Here is a 25,260-nt window from a genome sequence, read left to right as displayed (position 1 = left end):
CCTTTAGAGACGATTTTTAACTAACATATCCATTTAAGTAAATAAATTATATGGCTTAAAATATGAATTAATATTGAGGAAACTTAAATTAAAAATGAGTAGAAAAAAAAATAAAAGAAATGAAAGAAAAGAAAAATTAACATTTATGACATAAGTTTATATGATGTCATAATGACATCATAAAAGAGATAACCAATGGGCAATTAACACACAATTAAAAGGGATAAGGAAGAGTTTAAAATGAGACAAAATTCATTAAAAATAGTCATCTTCTTCATTTTGGCTTCCATGGCCGATTCCCTCTTCTTCCATGCTCTTTTTATTATTTCATTTTTTACCTTGATTTTCCCTAAGTTTTCTTCCATAAAACTCTAAACACCCTTCACAAAAATCAATCCCCACATCAAGAGGAACATTTTGATGGTCATAAAGTGAAGAAAATTCAAAGTTTTAATAAGCCAAGAAAGTGGTCAAAGAGGTTAGTGCACTAATTCACTTCTCTTTCTTTTATAAACATGAAAAGCTTGCTAAATTAAGTTAAATTGACATGAAATTAAAAGAAATTCATGAGGATATGAAGTTACTAAATTTCGGCAGCCCTAGAATAAGAATGAAATTGATGGTTTGATAGTTTTAAATTGGTTAGGGAAGTTGATTAATAAAGTTTAATATGTTGGGAATTGACTTGCATGGGTGTACGCTTGATTTGAAAATATTGAATTAGGGTTTGATCATAAATTTAGGGTTTTTGTGTAATTGTTAGAGATTGACTTGTTGAGATTGATTGTTGACTAATTGAAGTGCTATGAATGACAAATTGTAGTATGGAAGTAAGGAGGAATGAATATTGAGAGTGCTTCTCTTATGCAGGAAATTCAAACTTATGAGTTCAGTGTCTTATTTGAGTTATAACTGAAGTTGTATGACTCTAATTAGTGTGAGGCCAATTGAAGGTGAAACTAGACTCAAAATACCCTATTTTTTATGAAGAAACCCTATCCAAATTCTGTCAAAATCCTAGTCAATTTACTGTCCCAATCCGGATATCCAAACACTAAACCCAGAAAAATGACCAAATGAACAGTACGTATTTATTTGGCCATAACTCCCTCTAGACAAGTCCAAATGACCTGAATTTTATATCATTAGAAAGATTAGACATAGGACTACAACTTTCATTAAGAGCCTCTAATCAAATGAAATTACTGACCCAATTTAGGTCACCAAACTGACCAGAATCAATTCTGCCCAGAATTTCCTGGACATTGACTATTCAACCAGTTTTGGAAAAATGGTCATAACTTGGTGTGACACCTCTGCAAGTTATGCCACAACACCAATTCATGTTTCAATTTCAATTAATCCCTTTTAATTCATTTATTTATAATTTTTGATAAATCTAAATTTTTAAATTTTATTGAAAATAAAAACACTCCCAATAATGTCATCATCTTATTCTCAATCAACCTCCAATATATTCTCAACAATTTCTCAATTCACTTCAGTATCTCAAAATTCAATTAAATTCAAACCACAGTCAACTCAAAAAAAAAAAACTCAATTTATTACTAAACATGTTTCATAGATATTTACATCAAAAGCATAATTACATGAACTTATAATATACATTACAGAAGGTTACAAAATACAAAATGTCAAAATATCAAAATATCAAAATGGCCTAATGTCCTACCAAATGCACTGTGAGGTGACTAGTGGTGACAATATAAAATAAAATAAAATAAAACATGAATGTATGTTTACATTTTTGGGTGAACTAAGTCTCAAATGTTTATTGCAATATTATTCAATTGAAGTTTGGTAAGATTTATTAATGTAACCTATACTAATTGACCATCACACCATCGGTCACATTGTGTCTCTGATAATTATCGGGATTAAACAGTATAACAACTCAATATCATAGCCAAAGGCTATTATGTAATGGCATGGGAAGCCATGAAATACGAATGGCATGAAGCCATATGCTATTGGCATGCCAACCTATCCAAACCAATCACATTAGGCCTACTAGGGCATTTAACACTTTTCATTTATGTAATTCTTTGAAATTGAGTTTTTATGATTACTATTCATTTTATTGGTCAATCAAAATATTGACTTTTGCATTGGCAATAGGTAAATTAGTTTAAATATCATCAACATACCACATTTTGTATTTTAAACTTGTTGGTATTGGTTGCCAATACCATCTCTAAACTTAATATGAATTGGACAGAATTTTCAGTTTTCAAGCCTTGGGTTTACTGTTCTATTAGTTACTGCTGCAGTGGGAATTTGGGAAAATGGTAAACATGAAAGTTGTTCCTCATTTTGTCTAGTTGAATTTCCTTTTTTGAATCACTCCATTTGGAGTTGTGTAGCTCAAGTTATGGCCTAAAAATCATAACTGGCCGGATTGGGCAGATTCCAAAAATCTGGGCAAAACTGGTTCTGCCAGATTTGGTAACTCAAGTTGGGTTGGCAATTTGACTAGGTTATGGTCATAATTTGGGTCAGGTTTCTTCATGAAAGTTGTTGGTCTATATCTCAACTTGTTTCTGGTAAAATTTCAGGTCAATTGGACCTGGATACATTGAGTTATGGCCAAATAACCAAATACTGTTTATTTGGTCATTTTGATTAGGTAAACTTTTGGTCAAGTTGGTTTGGTTTTCTGGGCATGGTTTCTTCATCAAAGTTGTGCCATTATGTGTTTAGTTTCATGTAAAATTGGCCAAACACTAATTGAACCTCTACAATTCAAGTTATGGCTGTCCAAACAGGGTGGACTCACACTCCAACCTCAAATCCCACAACCCAATTCACTTCATTTTTGGTTCAAACCAAACCAAATGGTCACTAATTGACCATTAAAGCCTACTTCCATCATCACATGATCAACATCTCAATTTTGTGTCCAAACCCTAGCTTTACCATTTCAACTTTTCAAACACATAAAATCAATGGATCAATTCACACTCCTAATGATGCATATACAAGTTTAAAGCATTAATTGACACTAACCTTTAATGGAGCTAATCTCAAGCTTGTAAGAACTCTTCCTTTTGATTTATTTTTGCTCCCAAAAGCTTTACTAAGAGGAAAGAACAAGAATTTGTGTTGGGAACTTAGGCTTTAGTTGTGTAAAAACCAAGAAAATCTAAAGCTTGGCTATGGTGGACAATGGGAGAGCATGGGTGACGTTTTTGAAGAGAGAAAGGGCTGCTGAAATTTTCTAGAATTCTGCCTCATTTATCCCTTTTTATTGAATTTTAATTGTCTTGCTTTAATGTGATTGGCCATAGCATTTTTAATTACCTCATGCTTACATAAGCATGAGGTAATAAATCCCATTATTTCCATTTACTTTTCTTTCATTGCTTATTCATTTTTAAATAAATTGTCATTAATATTTATTCATATTTTATGTCTTATAATTCACTTGCATAAATGGAAAAGTTGGTCAAAAATCATCTAAATGACCAAAATGCCCTCCATTTGGCTTACCGCCAAAATGATTGAAAAATTTTTCTAAGTATTTCCTTGGCATTCTAATGCCATAAAACCTCAATGACCCTTCTCTGAAGTCCCAAAAATTATTTTATAATTTTAGTTGTGAGAATCGCAACTTCTCACTAGATTACCCATCGCTAGATACTCATTTAACTTGGTTGTATTTTGTTTCTAAAATTTTTCCTAAATTTTTCTTATTAATATTTGAGTTAATTATGGTTCCTCTCTTTAGTTTAAATATTTTAAATAGTAGAATGAGGGTGTTACACTTGATCTATAAAAATCCAAATGCAATGAAACTAATGGAAAAATTTTTATAAGACATAGGTCTACAATATTAGTCTTTTGACCAAAACCCAGAATGTAACACCCTAGGCAAATCCCACATTGACAAAACACAGGAGAGATGCTGGGTTTATAAGTTGGCAGTTCGTAACCCCTAGTAACGTGTTTTAAAACCGTGAGGGCTTCGGCCCAGAGCGGACAATATCACTAGTGGGCCGGGCCATTACATTTGTAGTATCAGAGCTGCTCCGCGTGCAACCCTGGGCGATGGTGGGGCAAACCTCAGCGAGGACGCTGAGTCTCATAAGGGGGTTGGATTGTAACACCCTAGGCAAATCCCACATCGGCAAAACACGAGAAAGATGCTGGGTTTATAAGTTGGCGGTTCATAACCCCTAGTGACGCGTTTTAAAATCGTGAGTGCTTCGGCCCAGAGAGGACAATATCACTAGTGGGCCGGGCCATTACAAATGTAATAATGGCCCAGCCCACTAATGATATTGTCCTCTTTAAAACGCGTCACTAGGGGTTACGAACCGCCAACTTATAAACCCAACATCTCTCCCGTGTTTTGCCTATGTGGGATTTGCCTAGGGTGTTACAATCCACCCCCCTTATGGGACTCAGCATCCTCGCTGAGGTTTGCCCCACTATCGCCCAAGGTTCTCTCCCGTGATTTGTCAATGTGGGATTTGCCTAGGGTGTTACAATCCACCCCCCTTATGGGACTCAGCGTCCTCGCTGAGGTTTGCCCCACCATCGCCCAAGGTTGCATGCAAAGCAGCTCTGATACCACAAATGTAATGGCCCAGTCCACTAGTGATATTGTCCGCTCTGGGCCGAAGCCCTCACAGTTTTAAAACGCGTCACTAGGGGTTACGAACCGCCAACTTATAAACCCAGCATCTCTCCCGTATTTTGCCGATGTGGAATTTGCCTAGGGTGTTACACAGAACCCAAAGGAACTAGGTCAAATAGTTAGAAGAAGTTAACACATCAAAATCTAAAGTTTGACCAAATTACACTTGACCCCAAAATAGTTTTTATAGTATATCTTCCACTAGGAAACTCCAATTAGGATGAGCCATACTGATCTGGAAACCTAAGAAATAGGGCTCCAACTTTGTTTTAGACATGGTCTTCAAACTATAAACATAAGAATCCTAAAATGGAGGTCAAAGTTACTGACCTGAACCTGGACCCTGAGGACACAGGGTACCTGAGTCCAGGCCAGTTATTTGGCCATAACTAATTCTACAAAATTTAGAAAATTGTAATTAAAATTTCTGAGGGACCATAAGACATAGGTTAATAACTTTTACGTAGAATATTAAGCCTAAAAATAACTATAACATGTCCAATTAATTAGACACATAAAGACTCTAGAATCTACCTAATTCTGGATCCAGAAAGAGACAGTGAGCCAGTTATAGTTATTTAACCATAACTTGAGTTTTAAAACTCCAATTAATATGATTCAAAAAGGAAAATAAAGACAAGACATAGAGGAACAAATTCTATGAAGGGAGTGTAGCCAAACAGTGGCCACATCCTAGTCAATTTGCCATGTAAAAATAGTGCACCAAATCTGGACCTAAAGAAAGGTCCATAAAATAATTAGGCATATGAGATGAAATGAATTAAAATAAATTGTTAAGCATAAAAATAACATAAATTAATGAAATTATAAATACTTAATAATACTATTCTGCCCAAAGTATGCCTAGACTCATTTATATAGCATGGATCGATTGGTATACTAGTTAGAAACTACAGATTGCAGTACTGCCCACATAAATGATCATTGACAGACAACATATATCTAAGATGATTGTTCTACTGGCTTTATGCCTGCCCGATGGCCATTGTGCCTATTATTATTATTACTGGCTTATGCCTGCCTGCTGGCCTAGTGCCTGACATGACCGTTGTATACTGGGTAGACATACGGATGTCTAACTAGTATACTCCCGTGTATCCAACCTTTATAGTCTGTCATAAGTTACTTGGGCACAGATAAAAGCAATAAGCCATAAATATAAATAAGTACATGAGAAAATCATTAATATAAATTTTATAAGACTGAATATAAGGTATATGTACAGAAAAGATCCCTATTAGCTTATTTACTTCCAAAGTTCTAGAAAACATTTAAAAGATTTTAAATACATGAAAATTGATATTTATTTATGAGGTTATACGTGAAATAATTATTTTAAATTGTTTAGTTATTTTTCCTTTCTTTTATGCACCACTAAGCAATATGTTTAGCGCGTTGGTTCTTACCACGCGTAGGTACTAGAGAGCAGCAGCAGCAGTAATGCCTAGACCGGACTTGGACTAGATCTGCTAGAGTGTGTGTTGTCACTTCATCTGTTATTTTGGTAGGGCTCATGTACATATTAGATTTTACATTTTGGTATTGTATGTAATTAAATAATGTAAATTATTTTTTTGGATTGTATATAAATTGTAAATTATTGTGTATAAAAATTTTATATGAATGGAATGTAATTTATTTAGTTTTATGAGTAATAATATGATAAGGTACATGGAAAATAGAGTTGAGAAATGATGTGATAATTGAAAACACGAATAGATGAAATTGATATAAATTATTTTAACAAGTAATAGGAAATCCACCATGCACTAAAAAAAATAGAAGAGACTCTGTATGGGTCTCCATAAAAATGAAATGGAAAAAAAAATTTATACATGTAAGATAATATAATTAAATAGATATTAAATTAACATTATTTACGACAAGACAGAATAAGGTTCTCCGACACCGAATGTAGTAAATATTGCTCGACTACAATGTAGATCAGATAAGGGGTGTTACATTTTAATAATTAAATAAATTTATATTATAAATAATAAATTAAAATTACAAAATAAAAAGAAAATTCTCTTCAAAAATTAATCCATCTCACTCTCCAACAAAAAAGTTTATGTCTTAACCCCGACCTCATGACCAATTAAATTTCTTTCATCTTGATATTGTGTGGGGCGAGAAGAGAGAGACCTTCATCTCACCTCAAATTCTTATAATTTACTTTCGCACGATAATATATTATTATTATTATTTTAAAATAATTTATTTTTTTATATTTATATATTTAAATATTATAATTTTAAATAAAAATATAAATATATTATTAAAATTATGATTGAAACTTATATTTCTAACTTATAATTTATTTTTTAATAATTAAATAAATTTATATTATAAAATAATAAATTAAAATTAAAAAATAAAAAAAATCTCCGCAAAAAATTAACCCATCTCACTCTCCAATGAAAAAGTTTATGTCTTGACCCTAAACTAATGACCAATCAATTTTCTTCCATCTTGATATTGTGTGGGACGAGTACAGAGAGACTTTCATCTCATCCCGAATCCCTATAATTCACTTCTATACGATAACATATTATTTTTTTGTTAAAAATAATTTATTTTTTATATATTTATGTATTTAAATATTATAATTTTAAATAAAAAAATATAAATATATTATTAAAGTTATGTTTGAAATTTATATTTCTAATTTATAACTTTTTTAATAATTAAATAAATTTATATTATAAAATAATAAATTAAAATAAAAAAATAAAAGAAAAATTCTCTGCTAAAAATTAACCCATCTCACTCTCCAACAAAAAAGTTTATGTCTTGACTCCAACTCATGACCAATCAATTTTCTTCCATCTTGATATTGTGTGGGGCGAAAACAGAAAGACCTTTATCTTATCCCGAATCTCTATAATGCACTCCCGCACAATCATGTATTTTTATTTTTATTAAAAATAATTTATTTTTTATATTTATATATTTAAATATTATAATTTTAAATAAAAATATAAGTATATTATTAAAATTATGTTTAAAACTTATATTTCTAACTTATAAGTTATTTTTTAATAATTAAATAAATTTATATTATAAATAATAAATTAAAATTACAAAATAAAAAGAAAATTCTCTTCAAAAATTAACCCATCTCACTCTCCAACAAAAAAAGTTTGTCTTGACCCTGACCTCATGACCAATTAAATTTCTTTCATCTTGATATCGTGTGGGGCGAGGACAGAGAGACCTTCATCTCATCTCAAATTCTTATAATTTACTTTCGCATGATAATATATTATTATTATTATTTTAAAATAATTTATTTTTTATATTTATGTATTTAAATATTATAATTTTAAATAAAAATAAAAATATATATTATTAAAATTATGATTGAAACTTATATTTCTAACTTATAACTTATTTTTTAATAATTAAATAAATTTATATTATAAAATAATAAATTAAAATTAAAAAATAAAAAAAATCTCCGCAAAAAATTAACCCATCTCACTCTCCAATGAAAAAGTTTATGTCTTGACCCTAAACTTATGACCAATCAATTTTCTTCCATCTTGATATTGTGTGGGACGAGTACAAAGAGACTTTCATCTCATCCCGAATCCTTATAATTCACTTCTATACGATAACATATTATTTTTTTTTTAAATAATTTATTATTTATATATTTATGTATTTAAATATTATAATTTTAAATAAAAAAATATAAATATATTATTAAAGTTATGTTTGAAATTTATATTTCTAATTTATAACTTTTTTAATAATTAAATAAATTTATATTATAAAATAATAAATTAAAATCAAAAAATAAAAGAAAAATTCTCTGCTAAAAATTAATCCATCTCACTCTCCAACAAAAAAGTTTATGTCTTGACTCCAACTCATGACCAATCAATTTTCTTCCATCTTGATATTGTGTGGGGCGAAAACAGAAAAACCTTCATCTCACTCCGAATCTCTATAATGCACTCCCGCACAATCATATATTTTTATTTTTATTAAAAATAATTTATTTTTTATATTTAAATATTATAATTTTAAATAAAAATAAAAATATATTATTAAAATTATATTTAAAACTTATATTTCTAACTTATAAGTTATTTTTTAATAATTAAATATATTTATTTTATAAAATAATAAATTAAAATTAAAAAAATAAAAAATTTTCTGTGCAAAAAATTAATCCATTTCACTCCTCAACAAAAAAAGTTTGTGTTGACCCGAACTCAAGACCAATCCCTGCCACCACCTTGCCCGTTGCAATTTCTATTCATAATAGGCCTCGCTTCATTCGCCGCTCCACCGCAACATTCTTCCTTTTTGAGGCTTTTAAATGTGTAGTATATCTATAAATATAAGCCACTCTTACTGAGCGTAATTTTAATTAGTAAAATTTATAATTGATCATACAACATTATGGTGCAAATTTAAAAATTGATTAAGGCTAATTTGGAGTTGATATTGGAAGGTAAAAAAAGCTTTTTTTTTTAAAAAAAAATTATTTTGAATGTTATTTAAAAAATTGTATAATTATTTTAAAATTTTATAATTAAATATATAATATTTTAATTTTAAGTAATTTTGATATATTTTAATTAATATTTAAAGAGTTATTTTTCTTTAGTAATTTCAATAGTAATATTAAACAAACCATAAAACTGCTTTGTTATTATTGTATTTATTATTATTGAATAATAACCTAATTAAAATTTTCAATTGCACATTTTATAATCAAGTTTGATAATTATATTTTAATTAACTTTAAAAAAAAGCAGATAACAATATTAAAAATCTATTTGAATTAAAATTTCATATTTCCAATCATATGTAAATTAATTAAATAATTACTCGGTCAAACCGGAGATTATGACTAGAAGATAATAAACAGGGTCAGCAAATTCGTTTCAAAATTACATTTTTCTCCCTTATATTATAAAGAATATATTATTAGAATTTTTAAATTTTTTTTAATTATTAAAATACAGAAAACATGGAAAACCTACAAATAATATTCTTGATTAAAATATTTTTCACGACACAGATTGAGCCTTATAATATAATTATTTGTAGATTCCAATATTATGAACAGGTGAAAAATTAAAAAAAAATTGAGAGAGAGAGAGAGAGAACAGTTGAATTTTCCTGTGCGACGTTGCAGGGTTCCTCCTGCAGAAATGCAATGTGATTAACAGAACCCAATAAGAAAGAAACATAAAAAATGTTCGACAGGAAGTCATCATTCAATGAGTTGTCCACACAAACATGTAAACAATAATGGAAGTCCATATCCATTGCCATGTTCTAATAATTCTGTGTTGGATCTTCTTCCCCCATCTGCCCCCAGTGATGAACTTGATTGACGAGCAACCTGACCACCGACAAAGAGAGAATTCATATCTGAATTGTGTAGAACTGGGGAGAAATCATTAGGTGCATATGCTATTGGACCATCACTCCTCTGAATGTTGGCTGCTTTCCTTTCTGCATCAAGAAAGTGACCAAGAGAAGGAGTGTGGTTTGTGTTAACAGCATCAGTGCTCAACTTTGAGCATAATGAGAAGAACCAATGTTTTGACTTGCAATTCTTCTGGTCTCTTAAGGCTTCTGTTGTTCTTCTCCTGGCTGACCTTCTTGAGAGTTCTAGAATGCTAGAAACTCCAATCAAGCTCCCAAATGTGATGCTTTTTTCATGGAAGAAAGATCCAGTAGACTGAAATTGATCACAGGAAATGATTCAAAACAAGAGAAAACAATGTTCCATATTGAATAGATATTGAAAGCTTAAGCACAACTAAGAGAAAGGCCCCAGCTAGTAGCTAGTGCAAATTATGCATATAAACTGCTCCATAGCATAATTTTTTGAGGACAAAATAGATTGGAAGTGACCAATCAAAAACCTATTGTTGAGAAACAAGAAGCAATGCCTAAAAATCTCCGTTAGGTCTTGGTACGGGAGCCCTTTAAGTTCAATATATTAATAAAGCTTATTCTTGAGCTCTCACTTTTCAGTCTTGAGTAATTTTATGTCACTTTAATGTAATGCAATAAGCATCATCTAAAGCACCAAACGCCTATATTCTAATAAAAAGTAAGGGAGACACAGTGGATGGGTGCAATGCAGAGCCAGAGACTATCATGATCCACCCTGTGGGGGAAAAAAAAAGTGAAGCAGTTGCAACTTTGCTTCTAGTTGTATGAACCCATAAAACAAGGACACATGCGAATGCAAATACACAAAATGGAAGTGAATATTTGTATAAATAACTTATATACTCTTTCTAGCTTGTTTTGAACCGAACTTTTGTAATCAGAGAAAAGAACAATTAATGACCGGACCTCCGTATCAAGATCTGAGGAAGAATCGGTGGTGGAGCTAGGAGAACCAGTAAGCAAAGTGCTACATGAAATTGATCCATTGAAATCCCGATTTCTTAACAACCCAACTCTAGCATTCACTGGTCTGAGGCCAAGAGGCCAGCCATCTTCCTGCAAATGTAGTGTAAAAGGAAAATCAAACATATTGGGCCACAATATTCACAGATTAGGAAATATACCATATACATTACCTGGAGAACCATGAGCCTGTGTTGTGTATTCCCACTGGGATTAATTGATGTAAGAGAGAAGTCCAGTGAGGTTACCAGAGAAAGAGAGAGAGAGAGAGAGAGATCTAGATACTCTATTTTAAACTAAAAGGGAAGAGTTAAAAGACCAGAAGAAAATATGGAAAACGTTGAAAAGAGGTGTGCAGCTCCTCTCACATCACATGCTCTGTTGCCCAGCACAGCAGCATTGCCTCTTCAAGCAGAGAGTCAGAAGAGTTCAAAAGCACAAAACACAAGCACGAGAGAGAGAGGAAGTGAAAGTGATGTTTTACCATTGTTAGCTGCAACTCTGGTTGAGTAGACTGAAGACCGAATATATAGTGGGAAGGAGAGGAAACAGAATAATTTTTGTACAGGGATAAGGGAAAGTGAGACATGGAAATAGAGGAGGGAGAGGGACCAGTGTACCGTCTGGGGTGGAAGCCGACACTTTTACAATCTGACCAAAATATCCCTCGTATTTTGTTTAATTTCCCATTTTAATTTTTTTTTTTATCAAGTTCTAAGAGTTATAATCCTTTTATGGAGGAAAGTTTAATTTTGTCCATCAACTCCTGTAATGTTTAAATAAATTTATTTTTAAATTTTTACCTCAATTAACTTACAAATTTCTGTTTAAGTTTAAATATGTTCAATTTTTAGCAAAAAATTAAAATAATAATTTTTTAATTAATTTTTATATTTTTATAATAATAATTTTTAATAAAAATATATTGATATTTTATTATTAAAAAATTAGAAAATTTATTATTTAATTTTTAAAAAAAAATTGGACATATTTAAATTTAAACAAAAATTGTGAGTTAATTAAGATAAAATTTAAAAATAGACTTATTTAAAGGCAAAAGTAAGATTTCCTCCATACTTTTGTTGCCTTCTCAGCAATGTTGAAGCTCAAAGTCAAAAGAAATACGTTATAAGTAGAATTTAAGTAACTTTCATTTGTGGTTGTTTACTTATCAGGATTCATCTAGGCATTTCAACTATGCCAAATGTCATTTCAGACTAAAACATTTGAGCGACCTGCATCATCAATTTGCACCCATCAATATTAGACGATCATTAGTAGTAGGGAAAGAAGTGAGAATAAGAGAAAGGAGATGATAACGAGAAAAGTGTTATTAAAATATTTATAAATTTTAAATATTGTTGCGAATTTTGTGTTTAACAGAACTGTAAAAAGATTCATATAGCTAATTTCAACCGGCTAATTCACTTGGTTGTTATTGTCGTAGTATCCTTCAAAGGGTGGTTTTCAACATTTACAAAGCTGTTAAACTTACCCTAGTTTTTCAATTCATTCAGTTGGACATAGATGGAAACCATTTGTGTGAAGTTAGTAGTTGCTTTTGTCCTGATACATAACTAGTAATTCAATGCAAAAAGAGGAAAGAGATAGCACAAGAATTGGAAAAAAAAATTGAAAGGAAAAGAGCGCCTTTCCTTTATCTGGTCCACAAGCTCTGTTGACAGATTGCACAATATTCACGACAAAGGGGAAAAAATTATGTGCACAGCTTCAAATATTGCAAGGAGGAATGATGTAAATCAGATCAAATGTCACAGAGTATACAGTCCTTGATAAATTTCGTGGAATAGCATTTCCTAGTTGTACAATGTGTGACTATTTTTGATGAAATTGGCTCACACCAGGTCGATATTCTCCAATTCCAAGTAGGTCCTGCCAATGTATAGAGACAGATTTGCAGTTTCAGCAGAAAAAATGGGCAATATATTTGATAATATCTCAATTTACAGATGGCTTTTTGAGCATGGAGCATGTAACAGTGCAAGAAAGATGAAATTTATATAGAACTGCTTCAGAAGATACATTAAAAGGGATTAACACGAACAAGAATAGGAATTTGAAATATAGCAAGTATATGTGAGGATTATGAATCAAACACCATGCTTCTGATTCTTAATTAGTGTAAGGGGTGGAATGGTGTATCATTAAAGTTTGATTAATTTCACTCATAGTCCCTCAATTTAAATGATTGTATCATCATTATCTCTCAACTTCAATTCATATTACAAAAATCCTCAAATTTCAATTTGAATATAACTAAAATCCCTATAACCAGCTATTCCAAGTTTTCAGGTTAACTTACGACAACGTTTCACTCATTATCCTTCAATTTAAATAGGTTTATTATAATTATCCCTTAACTTTATAGTCAGTCTAAAATTTTAAATCTTCATTTATTTTCGATTTATTTAAAATAAATCATATTTTTAGAAATATTTTATTAATATTTACAATTAGTTATTTAATTTATCATATAAAAATATTATTTTTACATGTATTATTTTTTTAATTCGATTTTAAGTTAATATCTAAAAGATCTATGTCTAATTTATCTTAATTCATTTAGTTTTATTTTAATATAAAAAAATTATAACATATAATTATTTTACTTTATTTTGAAAATATTTAAACTCAAATTAAATATGAATGATTTTATTTTTTATATAGGTTAATATTGTATATAGTTTTTGTCCTTGTTTTTTAAATTAGTAAGATAATATATCCAATCTTAATTATTATTTAGTACATTTTTGTATAAAAATTATTTATATATTAAATTAAAATTTATAAGTTTTTGGGTGATAAATTAAAATTGAAGAATGTGTATGATATATTTATTAAAGTTAAAGGATGAAAAGTAAAATTTAGCCATAAGTTAATCTAAAAACCTATAATAGTACGTTACAAGGATTTTAATGATACTCAAATTGAAATTCAACGACTTTTATGATACAAATTGAAGTTGAGGATATTACTGATATAACCAATTAAGTTGAGGGACTATAAATGAAATTAACCCATTAAAGTTAATAGGTCGACAGCCAAAGCAACCCTTTTTGGACAGTTCAAACAAGATTAGCATTGTATGTAGAAAGCTAGAAAACCCATAAAGCAGACAATGCACAGTTATTAGCATTGTTAACTGAACTATGATCAATTCAAACAAAGTGTTAAGTAGGTAAAAGAGCAAGTAAGACAAAAAGCGTGAACTATAGATGGCAAATACTTCCTAGAGGCTAGTGAAACTGTGAAAGTAAACACCTATGAGAGGTTATGCGAAAAAAAAAAAAAAGAAATTTTAAAATTTAACAAAAAAATAAAATTTGAAGGAAAAATTAAAATTAACAGTCAATATTATTATATTCAAGAAATTAACTTTATTTAACCAACTTGACAAAGATTTAATAATAGATGGCACATATTTCTTAGCATAAACCTCACTATAGCGTCATTTTTAAGTTAACAATCTAACCACCAAGAGAAAAAACAAATACACAGAAAACATAGACCTGACAAAAATAGAGTAGGAAAAGGGTTAAAATGTTTTTCAGTGTTACTGCTTAAGGGAAAAAAATCAACAAAGGAAACAAATAAAAAAAAGGAAAAAAAAAGAAGAAGAAAGACACGAGCAAGCAAACAAGGAAAGGTGGACACAAACAGAGAAGGCCCAAAACAAGGTAGGAGAAGAGAGATTCTAGGTGCATTGATATTGGAAATGAAAAACTGACAGGAGTTGAAGGTTTGAGAGTTGAGATGCACACCTGAAGAAGGTGTGCATATAAGCCATGAAGCTTGTGCCTATTTGAGGTGGCCAAACTTACCCTTGTGGGGGCACTAGGGCGCAAGGCTGACGCATGCGTTTAGCAACTATGCTTCCCAGCACATCTAAAAAATATGTAACAGTTGTGCTGTTTGTCACGTGTGTCCTACTCAATATCTTGTGGTTTCTATTTGGTTTTGTAATAGTGAAGCTTTAACATATTCAAAATCATGTTACTAATGATTTAAAATAGAAATTTTTAGTGCAGAAAAGAATTTATTAAGCTAATCCTAAAACATATAAAATTAAATTTGGGATAATTGAAATTCTTGGCTGAACACTCGAAAGTTTCTGATGTCTAGCAAATTTAAACACTCTGGATGTCAGTTCTAAAATATGAGACAAGGAAATAGACCATTGAAATTTTATTTTCACAAGCATACGCCTTAAGCCTCTCCTCTGCACCATTTGTTTCTTTTGTTTAAGGCATAAATGAACTCAACTCAACCAAAAAGAAAAGAAAAGATAAAAAAATACTCTAAAAATTTTTAAACTGAACCTATTTGAGTCTGCAATAATCGAGATGACCTAGTTAAAGCTTGTTCCTAAGCTTAGATTCAGACATAACTATTGAAAGGACTAAGCATATTTGTGCGTGAGAAGAATTTAAGAATTCACTCACTAAATACCACGCAAAATTGTGGAGGACCAACAGAAAGAGAGAGAAATACCTGGCAGGCTTTGTTTTTTGCCCTGGTTTCAGCTGTGCTAGGGATATCATGATTTGGTTTTAAGAATCTCTTCTCACGCCGCTCACATGAGCCCCATCCATCAGAGAACCTGCCACCCCTAATAACAAAAGAAACAGTAAAGCAAAGTAAAAAATCACAAAAATAATGGATAAAATATGTAACCAATTTTTTTGAACTATTATGCCATTGTTCTAGAAAGCAAACAAAAAAAAAATTACACATACTGCATATATGCGCGAACAACAAACTCAGCCCGCAGAACATTTCGGTTATCATCGAATTCAATGGTCTTGTCTTTGATTTCATAAGAAAGATTGAAGTAACATGATATCTTTCTCCAACCTAATACAAACCCATGTCAATCAATCATTCCATGGCAGCATAAAAAAAATTGAGGAAAACCATAATTCATTACCTGACTTTTTAATGAAAGGGTTCCCAGAAATCATAGTGTAATCAGATTTCTCCAATATCTGTTCATCAAATAGCACATATGAAGTGTCTGATAAGATCAGAACCATGATAGACAAGAAAACCTTGTAAGGTGAAGATTCAAGTATGATGCTAATGTACAACATTAATGACCATCAAATTTTGTGATCATGTAAATATATTTTGCATTGTGAGACGAGAGTAATAACAGTTCAACATTTTTAAATCACTTAAATTAGTGATGAACAACCAAAAGGTAAATGCTGAAGAAAACACTTGGTTATAAATTCCGCACTGAAAGAAGAACAACTAGCTCATACAAGTACAGGCAGAATTGCTAAAATATTAAATAGTCTGTGAATCTCCCTTAAGAATCCATTAAAATCTCTTGGGTCTACGGATAAAATATTGGCATTTGAGCTCCCAACTGCTTGGTTGGGTGTTGAGTAAAGATATCAATTAAGGCAAATATTACAAAATCCGACATCTAAGAATCCAAAATTATAAAAGAAATGCTAAAAATTGAGATTTAAGGCTTTTAGCATTTGAGCCACCAGCCGCCTACGGTTACCTACCCCCAACCATTAATCCAAAGTCCAAACAGGCCTTTAGCAGCCCTGCTCTTTGATATAATGTTTATATATGCAGAATAGAAGCCTTTTCTAAATAGTCAATTATTTTAACCCAAGTTCTTTTACATTTCAGCTACCAATCAAAATAAGTAAAAGTTTCCAAACTTCATGCAATTGCATTTGTTACCAATTTCAAACACAACGCTCTGGAGACACTAGCTTACATTTTCACATACCACAGTATTCCATGATTCTTCAACTAAACACAAAATATAACTTTATCCAGGTTCTTATTATTCAATGGCAGAAGCCTTAGAGAGTAACTTTATTACTTAAAGTTGTAAACAAATGGTTGCCTAAAACAAGCTCAAAAGCTCATGAAGCTTTTGTAATCACATGGGAAGTTGATGGCATGATGTGCAAAGCTATTTAATCACATTGTACTATTTGCTTTACTAATAGCTACTCCCCACACAACTAATAATCTCTTAACCTTGCCGCAACAAGTATCAATGCTGGTTGGTGTGTGATGCTTATTTTTCTAAATGTTACAAGCCTAAACTCAATGTTGGAAGCACTGATTTTCAACGGCTAGAATTCATAAAAAAAGTTTCAATTCAATAAAGCTAAAGAATCACTAACAAATTGAAGCAATTACCGCCATAGCCGCATTCTGATAATCCTTAAAGAGCGAAACGGAAGGAAACCTCCCACTCAAGCAATGCCTCATAACATCCTTCTCCTCACTACGCACATAGCTACCAGGAGAAACTTCAGACCCATCATTGAGCTCATTTGGTCTAAACATCCTTATTTGCGGTGATAAGTAAGCCTCGGGAGATGAATACAGCACCGTATTGGCAATAGGCGTCCTGACTATTTCCAGCGGGCCAGTGCATTCGCTGACCTCGGAAGCGCAAGATCTGGCAATCTTGTGAGGCCTGCGATAAGGATCAGAAATGGGTGAATTATTTCTAAATTGGCATCTAGGGTTTTGAGGAGGAGAGAAGTTGGAGATTGGGGTGGGCGGGGACTGGAAATTGGGGTATTTGAGAGCAAGTGGCTTGCGGGACTTGGAGGAAGAATGAGAGGCCTCAGCGGAGTCAATCACAGCCCACAATGCAGCGTCGTCAAGGTCTTTGTCGTCAATTGAGTGAGAGAGAGATGAGGTCATTGAGTTAGAGAGTATAGATGGAGAGGGTTTTTGGAAGGGATATTGAGTGCTAAAGCTGGAAAAGAGTTGGATTGGATCAGTCGAACAGCAAGCTGGGAGTGGGAGTGGGCAAGCGCAGAGACAGCTTCTTGAATTCAAAATTTCAAATTGAATGCGAATGCTCAGTCAAACGGCACCGTGGGCTTTGATCATGCACACGACGTCGTTGCATTTATTGGGCCAGGCCTCACTGCTAGTGAGCTGGGGGAATATATATGTGTACATATTGAGGACACGCGATAGACATTAATAAATCACCGCGGGGTAGATTATATTATGCGTCCCTCAATTTTGAGTTCAATTTCATGTGAGTACTCTTACTTCAATTTATTACTATAAATTTTCTCGACTTCAAAATTAGCACATAAAAAATCCCTCTGACTAGAATCCAGTCAGTCCAACTAATTGTACACATGGCGAATCCACATGGCATTAAAAAATAAAAAATTATCTAATGCAGATTGATTTTTTTTTTTTTTACCTCTTCCTTTCTCCCTGTTAATTTTTCTTCATACAAGAAGAAATCTATGTTATAGAAAAAAAAAATTTCCTTTTAATGTTCAATTTCTCTTAGCCCTTAATGAAATTGAACGTGACTCTATATCCATGATCAGTGCAAGATTAATTAGAAGTTGAATAGTGATAAAATTGATTTCAACATCGTGGCTTCAATCAATTGCTCATTAATGTATTGTAATCGATAATCAATCAGTGATTAGAAAAGAAAGAAGAAAGTAGAAAATGTTCTCAACATCAAATTATTATTAGATAAGTTTGATATCATGTAAACAAAACACTAAAAACTTAATTTATTAAGAAAATCTAGTTTAAATATTGTACTAAGTTTCATTAATTTCAATGGTCTAAAAATTAATTTTGAATGTAAACACTATATTTTTTATACAGTCACATTATATTGAGAAAATGCTTAAGAAATTTAATTATTTTAATTGCAAGCCTAATAAAACTCCTCTTGATCCCTGCAATAGTTTAATATTTAATGTTAGTAATAATGTTAATAATGAGATGTTTAAGGCATACTTTGAATTATGGTTTGTATTATAATTGTACATCTTCTATTTAGGATTAGGAATGTTATAATGATGTTAGTAGTGCTTTTGATAGAAGAAACTTTATGTCTACTAGTTGTTGTTTATTCACTATAAGTAGGGGAGAGCAGTTTTCGGTTTAAACCGAACCGAACCGATTAATTCGGTTCAATCAGTTCGGTTTTAAAATTTAATCGGTTCGGTTCGGTTTATAATTTTGATAATTTCGGTTAATCGGTTCGGTTCGTTTATTTTCATAAAAAAAATCAAAAAAATCAAACCGAACCGAAATTATTAAATATATATAGGAAATCAAAAAAATCGAATCAAATTGAATCGAACCGAATCGAACCGAACCGAACCTTTAGATTTATGAGTTTTGATTTCTAATTTTTGTTGTTTTTATGTTTTTATTATTTAGATTTAATGTTAAAAATATGAAATTTTATAAATTTCGGTTCTATCGGTTTAAAACCGAACCGAACCGAAATTTATCGGTTCGATTCAGTTCGATTTTCTCTTCTCAATCGGTTCGGTTCGGTTTTTAAAATTTTTTATTTTCGATTTTCGGTTTTGTCGGTTCGGTTCGGTTCGGAACCGAACCGACCGTTTGCACACCCCTAACTATAAGTGGAGCTATTATTGCATGGACCTCTAAAAAATAATCTTGTGTTACACTGTCATCCATGTAATATGAGTTTATTGCTTAATCTCTTGCTAATAGAGATATTTTATGGATTAAGAGATTTATGAGGTGCATTCCATTTATTTAATGCTATTAAAGGGCCCATTCTTTACACTGTTAGCCAAGTTGTAATTTACAATATTAAGAATAAAAAGATGTCAAACAATAATAAATATATTGTAATGAGATATAATCATGTGAGGAGTCCTGTGAAAAAAAAAAAAAAAGAAAATGTTGACAGATTCTCTCACAAAACCTTTGCCAAATAAGAATATTAAAAGTCATTAAAAACATAAGACTGTCATAGTTTTAGAAGAGATAATCTTGGTTAAGATGTACTCTTTTTATGTGAATGACAATTATATTAGAAAATTCATATTATAAGAGTTCAAGGAAAATTCAATTAAAAATGATTATAAAATGTTTACATAGAAGTGCATAAATATACTTTAAGGAATAGTGGGCCTCTAAATTTTAAGTTTGACTATAGGCACTATTATTCCATGATAGAAATGTTGAACTTTGTTTTTAACCGTTAGCTAGTGATGGCAGCAATAGAATACCTGAAACTGAACTCTTATATATATATATATATGTTAAAACTCAAGTTAAACTAAGTTTTAATGTTGGCTATAAGTTTCTATCAGTCAGCTACATTAGATACCATATCTATATCAACGTATTAAATAGCAATAAATTAAAAATTTTAACCATGATTTTTAAATAAAATAAAATATTAAAATAGAAAATTAAGGAAATTTAGCTAAAAGGGTTACAGTATCTGCAACTCGTTAACGTATTAGCTAAATAGATTCGAATAGCAGGTATCCAAGGTGTTAAACCCAAACCATATCCAAACACGTGACAGGCATAAATTTTCAAACTCAAACCATCCAAATTTATTTTAAAATTACCCAAATCTATCCTAATAGGATTTGAGCTGGTCGAGTATCCACCAAAACCCACCCGAGAATCATCCCTCCTCACAGCTTAAGTGGAGTAATGGAGCGGTTATATACACTCACAATGAGAATGCTTATGCAAGTCTGAAAGTCTAAGGCTATTTTTTACAGATTAAAGGTGAAATCCTAATGTATTTGCTTAAATAAAATAGAGGCAAAGCCCGTATTAAATGCATCCCGTTACAAAATCACAAACATGAATTTTATATTGGCCAAATACTTCTTCAGACACTTAAACTATTGTGCTTTTACCTAATATATGCTTAAACATTTTTCTTTATCTATCTTACACTTCAATTCAATAAAAATATCATTTAAACACAATTTTGCACAGTCAGTACAGAATAAGAGTTGTCGCTTACGTGAATTTCTTTTATTGTAAAAAAACACACTCACACAAATTAAAGAATATAAAATTTAACGTGACTCAGAATTAACTACTCCACTAATCAAATCCACTATTAAGGAAAAATAATTATTCAATAACTAATTATTGTTAATCACTCAAACAAAAAATACTCACGGTACTAGCACATAGACTTTTGTCACTATAACTCTAAACGTGTTACTCTCTCTCAGCACACTTTTCCACCACAACAATTCACCATAGCCACCTATAATATGCTCTCTTAAATAGGCACTAATGGACAAAGAAGACAAGTTCTACTTTGGACTTTGAATCCTTCTTCAAACATGGTTCATTCATCACCGAATTCAAAATCAACTTTCCTCTTTATTTTATTTTATTTTCTTCCTAAATTAAATTCTAACTTCTAATTAAATATTAACTCTAGACTTCCTATTTAATCTAAACTCCTAATTAATCTCAATTCCTAATTCTAATTGAACTTGGATTCTAACAATATCCACCTCTAAGTCAAATAGAATTAGTCTTTACAACTTCTGAAAAAGTCAATTTTCTCTTGGGTAATTCCTTACACTTTTGATTATTGATCTTGCCACAACTTACATTCTTTCAATCAATGTCTTTCCTTCCAATTTGTAGAGATTCTTTACACTAATCTTCTCACTTTTATGAACACATGAGCATTTGGCTAACTCTCATAACTACATCATGAATTAAATATCCATAACCCAAAGAATCCAACTTACTAAAGGAAATTAAGTTTCTTTCAACTTTAAGAATATACCTCATTTCATCGAATACTTTTACTCAATCACTGATCTTCACTTTTCCAATACCTTTAACTTTCATCTTGTTCCCATTGACTAGCTTTACATTTTCTCTTTTCTTTTCTTCAATCACATCGAACCACTCCTTTTTCGAGCAAATATGGAATGGGCAAGCAAAATTCATTAACCACTCATCTTATAATAGATTTTTTGTTTTTTCCTTATCATCATCCACATTTAGACATTCACCATCAATACCATTATCAATTGCAATTGCGGTAGTTCATTCTTTTTCCTTTTTTGCAACTCTTCTTGAATTGTTTAAACTCTATAAGATCTTCCTTCATCTTCATACAATGGTACTGAATGTGGCCCTTCTCATGACAGTAGTAACATTTTCTATCTTCAAGGTTTACCTATGGTCTCAAACTTGATCTACTATTCCTTCTCCATTTGTGTTCACATGGATTGTTTTTACCATGACTAGAACCAGCAACAAAGCTCTACCTTCATTGCTATTATTTATCTTCTTGAATTTTTCATCATCCAAGATAACTGCGGTAACCTTCCCACCTTCAAAGTCTCATTCCCAACTGTTAGAGCTATCACTAAGTTTTTAAAAGATTGTAAAAGAGAGGTTAAAAGCAAGAGAGCTTTATCTTTATCATCTACCTTCACACCAACACTAGTTAATTGAGTAATTAATTTATTAAAAACATTAAGGTGATCTCTCACATTAGTATCTTTATCCATTCAGAGTTGGTATAACTCCATTTTCAAGTACAAGTGATTTGTGAGTGATTTTAAAATGTATAAACTCTCCAGTTTCTTCCATAAAACAACTAGCGAAGTCTCCTTCAAAATATTGTACCTAACATCAAGAGCTAACGCCAATCGAATTTTGTTGAAGTTTCTCCCAATCATTATCTTTCATAGTCACCTATTGTTTCTCGTTTAATGCTTTAATTAATCTTTGTTGTACAATAATATTCTTCACAGTGCTTCGTCACAAACTAAAATTATTTTTCCCAACAAACAATTTTACCTCAAATTTTGTGTTCGCCATCTTTGACATCTCAAATCATAGCTCTGATACCATTTATCGTCAAAAACACACTCATACAAATTAAAGAATACAAAATTTAACGTGGTTTAGCGTAAGCCTACTCTGCCAATCAAATCCAGTATTAAGGAAGAATAATTATACAACTACTAATTATTTTTCTTACCCAGACAAATCACTCAAACAAAAAATACTCATAGTACCAGCACACGAACTTTTGTCACTACAACTCTTAACGTGTTGCTCTCTCTCAGCACATGTTTATTAATAGTATGCCCTAGAGTATATCTTAAAATTTGTATCTTGTAAATATTTATTCCATTTAATGGCATATATCTTTTTCTTCTAACTTTAAATGGTTTAAATTTAATTTAAAATATATCCATTAGTAATTTGTTAGATGTTTTATTCTTAAAGTGTTAAGAATATGGGTGATGAAACATTCCGATACAAGTATTATAAATTACGGTTTATAATTTTAGATACTTTATAGGATAAGATTTATTCATATACACTATCATATTTGTTTGTTCTCATCGTTTAATATGAGATACTAATAATATGGAATGATAAATCTCATGTCATATAATAAATAAAATGGGCACTTGTAAAATAAGTAGGCCAAACCAATGACGTAAGATGATATGTACATGGTGTTTCCTCTTGTCAATACATAATTATCTAGATCTCTAGTTCATAATAGTGCATATAATCCCTTGACCTAAAATAACACAGTTATCTTGTATATAAGTGGTTTGAGTTTGATACTGCTTTCATGCTTATATTAAGTATGAGTATATGGGCATGTGTTGGCTCTAACTAGTTATATATGGATATAGGTGTTTAGTCAAAATGGAATCCGTTATCCTAAGTAAATAGGGATAAAATTCTATTTCCATTTAAATTGTTCTTGATAAGTTAAGTTCATAGCCAGGACAACTAGACTTAGTCAGAAAAGTATTTCTGACTGGAAAGTCTTATTAATCAAGAATTAAAATTAAAACTGGAACATATAATTTGAAGCAATAAGAATTTGACATAAACCATGACTATAGCTAGAATTGAGATTTTGTAATGGAGAGATTTTAGTGCATGATATATATGGTCAAGGTTCATGAATTAAAGATTAATTCATAACCAATTGGGTAATCATAGTACATTATACTGTGTCAACTATGACTTATGAGAACAAAAAGTGAAAAGGGAATTTCACTTCACTTTAGCTATTGAATAGTTCAAATAATATTAAAGAGTTAATATTATTCCATTGCTAATTAGTAATGAACTTAGGAAGTCACACACATAAAGAACAACATGATCAAAGTATAATTAATTTGATTAATTGATTAAATAGTTTAATTAATTAATCAAATTAATATTTTAGTTTGCAATTAGATTGCAAAGTCTTTAGCATGATTTGAAATTAAATTCATCAATGGAAGTATTCAAGTTAATATTTAAATTATTTAAATATAAACTTGATTAATTATTCATAAGGTAAGAGATTAATTTGGTTAATTTGACTTGAGAAGTCAAAGGAGAGAGCATGTGGTGGTTAATTTATATTTTACATAATATTAATTAATTATAGTTTTATTTTTCTAATTAACTTAACTTGACAAGTGGCCTAATGAGAATTAGAAAACACATCTAATTAGAGAATTAGATGTGAACACTTGTAAAGTTAATTATCATTAGGGAAATTAAAATATATCTAAGAGAAAGAGACAAGTTAACTAGATCTTATCTTCTTCTTCTTCTTCTCCTTGTTGTCCACTCTCTCTCCCCCAAGGCAAGTTTGCATCTTCTTCCTTGTGTGTATAATTCAAGAGAAATTTGAAGATATAACTCTTGAATTAAAAGTAGAGAAATTATTTCTCTACACTTTCATAAGGTTAAAACCTAGAAAACCCTAAACTATAATCCTTGTGCAAGCTTTGGCCACTTCAAGAGGAAGCACAAAAAGGGGTTTTAAGTCGAAAAGGGAAGCTTTGATCACCTTGTTTGCATGGACAAACTAGAGGATTAACACTTATAGATCTACTGTACCCGGATTAGGTGTTTGAATTTAATTCTGCGCCTTTAGGGTAAATTTCTTAAATTTTAATCTTGTTATTTTTAAGGATTAAGTTTCCTAATAGCAATTAGGATTGTTAGCAATTGAATTATATTTTGTTGTAACCAAAATATATGCTTTTGCAATAGTATAAAGGGTTATATATTGCATAAAACACTAGGAATGAAAAAAAAATTAAAATTGCTAATTTTTGTACCCTTTGGTGTATTTATCCTTTAACTTTCCATCACTAAAATTCACCATGGCTACCTATAATATGCTCTCTTAAATAGGCACTAATGGACAAAGAAAACAAGTTCTACTTTTAACTTTGAATCCTTCTTCAAACATGATTTGGTCATCATCAAATTCAAAATCAACTTTCCTCTTTTTTTTTTTAATTTCATTTTTCTTCCTAAATTAAAATTCTAACTTCTAATTAAATATTAACTCTAAACTTCCTATTTAATCTAAACTCCTAATTAATTTC

General features: G+C 30.7%; 2 protein-coding genes across 3 annotated transcripts; both read right to left on the bottom strand.

Moving 5' to 3' along the window:
- Positions 1 to 9,807: 9,807 nt before the first annotated feature.
- LOC110632518 (uncharacterized protein At3g17950) lies at positions 9,808 to 11,908 on the bottom strand. Of its 2 annotated transcripts, XM_058144071.1 has the most exons (4): positions 11,558 to 11,908; positions 11,245 to 11,321; positions 11,015 to 11,164; positions 9,808 to 10,388 (listed from the first exon to the last, which is right to left on the bottom strand). In XM_058144071.1, exons 1-4 carry the CDS (start codon positions 11,658 to 11,660, stop codon positions 9,915 to 9,917), a joined length of 804 nt encoding a protein of 267 aa, XP_058000054.1. In that variant the 5' UTR covers positions 11,661 to 11,908; the 3' UTR covers positions 9,808 to 9,914. The 2 variants fall into 2 exon arrangements, with proteins under 2 accessions (XP_058000054.1, XP_058000055.1); XM_058144072.1 differs by having other exon boundaries at positions 11,245 to 11,906.
- Positions 11,909 to 12,703: 795 nt separating this feature from the next.
- LOC110632527 (uncharacterized) lies at positions 12,704 to 21,673 on the bottom strand. Its single transcript, XM_058143362.1, has 6 exons — positions 21,669 to 21,673; positions 17,267 to 17,942; positions 16,020 to 16,077; positions 15,829 to 15,946; positions 15,584 to 15,701; positions 12,704 to 12,964 (listed from the first exon to the last, which is right to left on the bottom strand). Exons 1-6 carry the CDS (start codon positions 21,671 to 21,673, stop codon positions 12,908 to 12,910), a joined length of 1,032 nt encoding a protein of 343 aa, XP_057999345.1. The 3' UTR covers positions 12,704 to 12,907.
- Between the last annotated feature and the right edge of the window lie 3,587 nt (positions 21,674 to 25,260).

Source organism: Hevea brasiliensis, chromosome 3, assembly GCF_030052815.1.
Source record: "Hevea brasiliensis isolate MT/VB/25A 57/8 chromosome 3, ASM3005281v1, whole genome shotgun sequence".
NCBI classification, from domain to species: Eukaryota; Viridiplantae; Streptophyta; class Magnoliopsida; order Malpighiales; family Euphorbiaceae; genus Hevea; species Hevea brasiliensis.
Note: the sequence above shows the minus strand (reverse complement) of the source record. Positions and strands in the feature narration are given on the sequence as shown.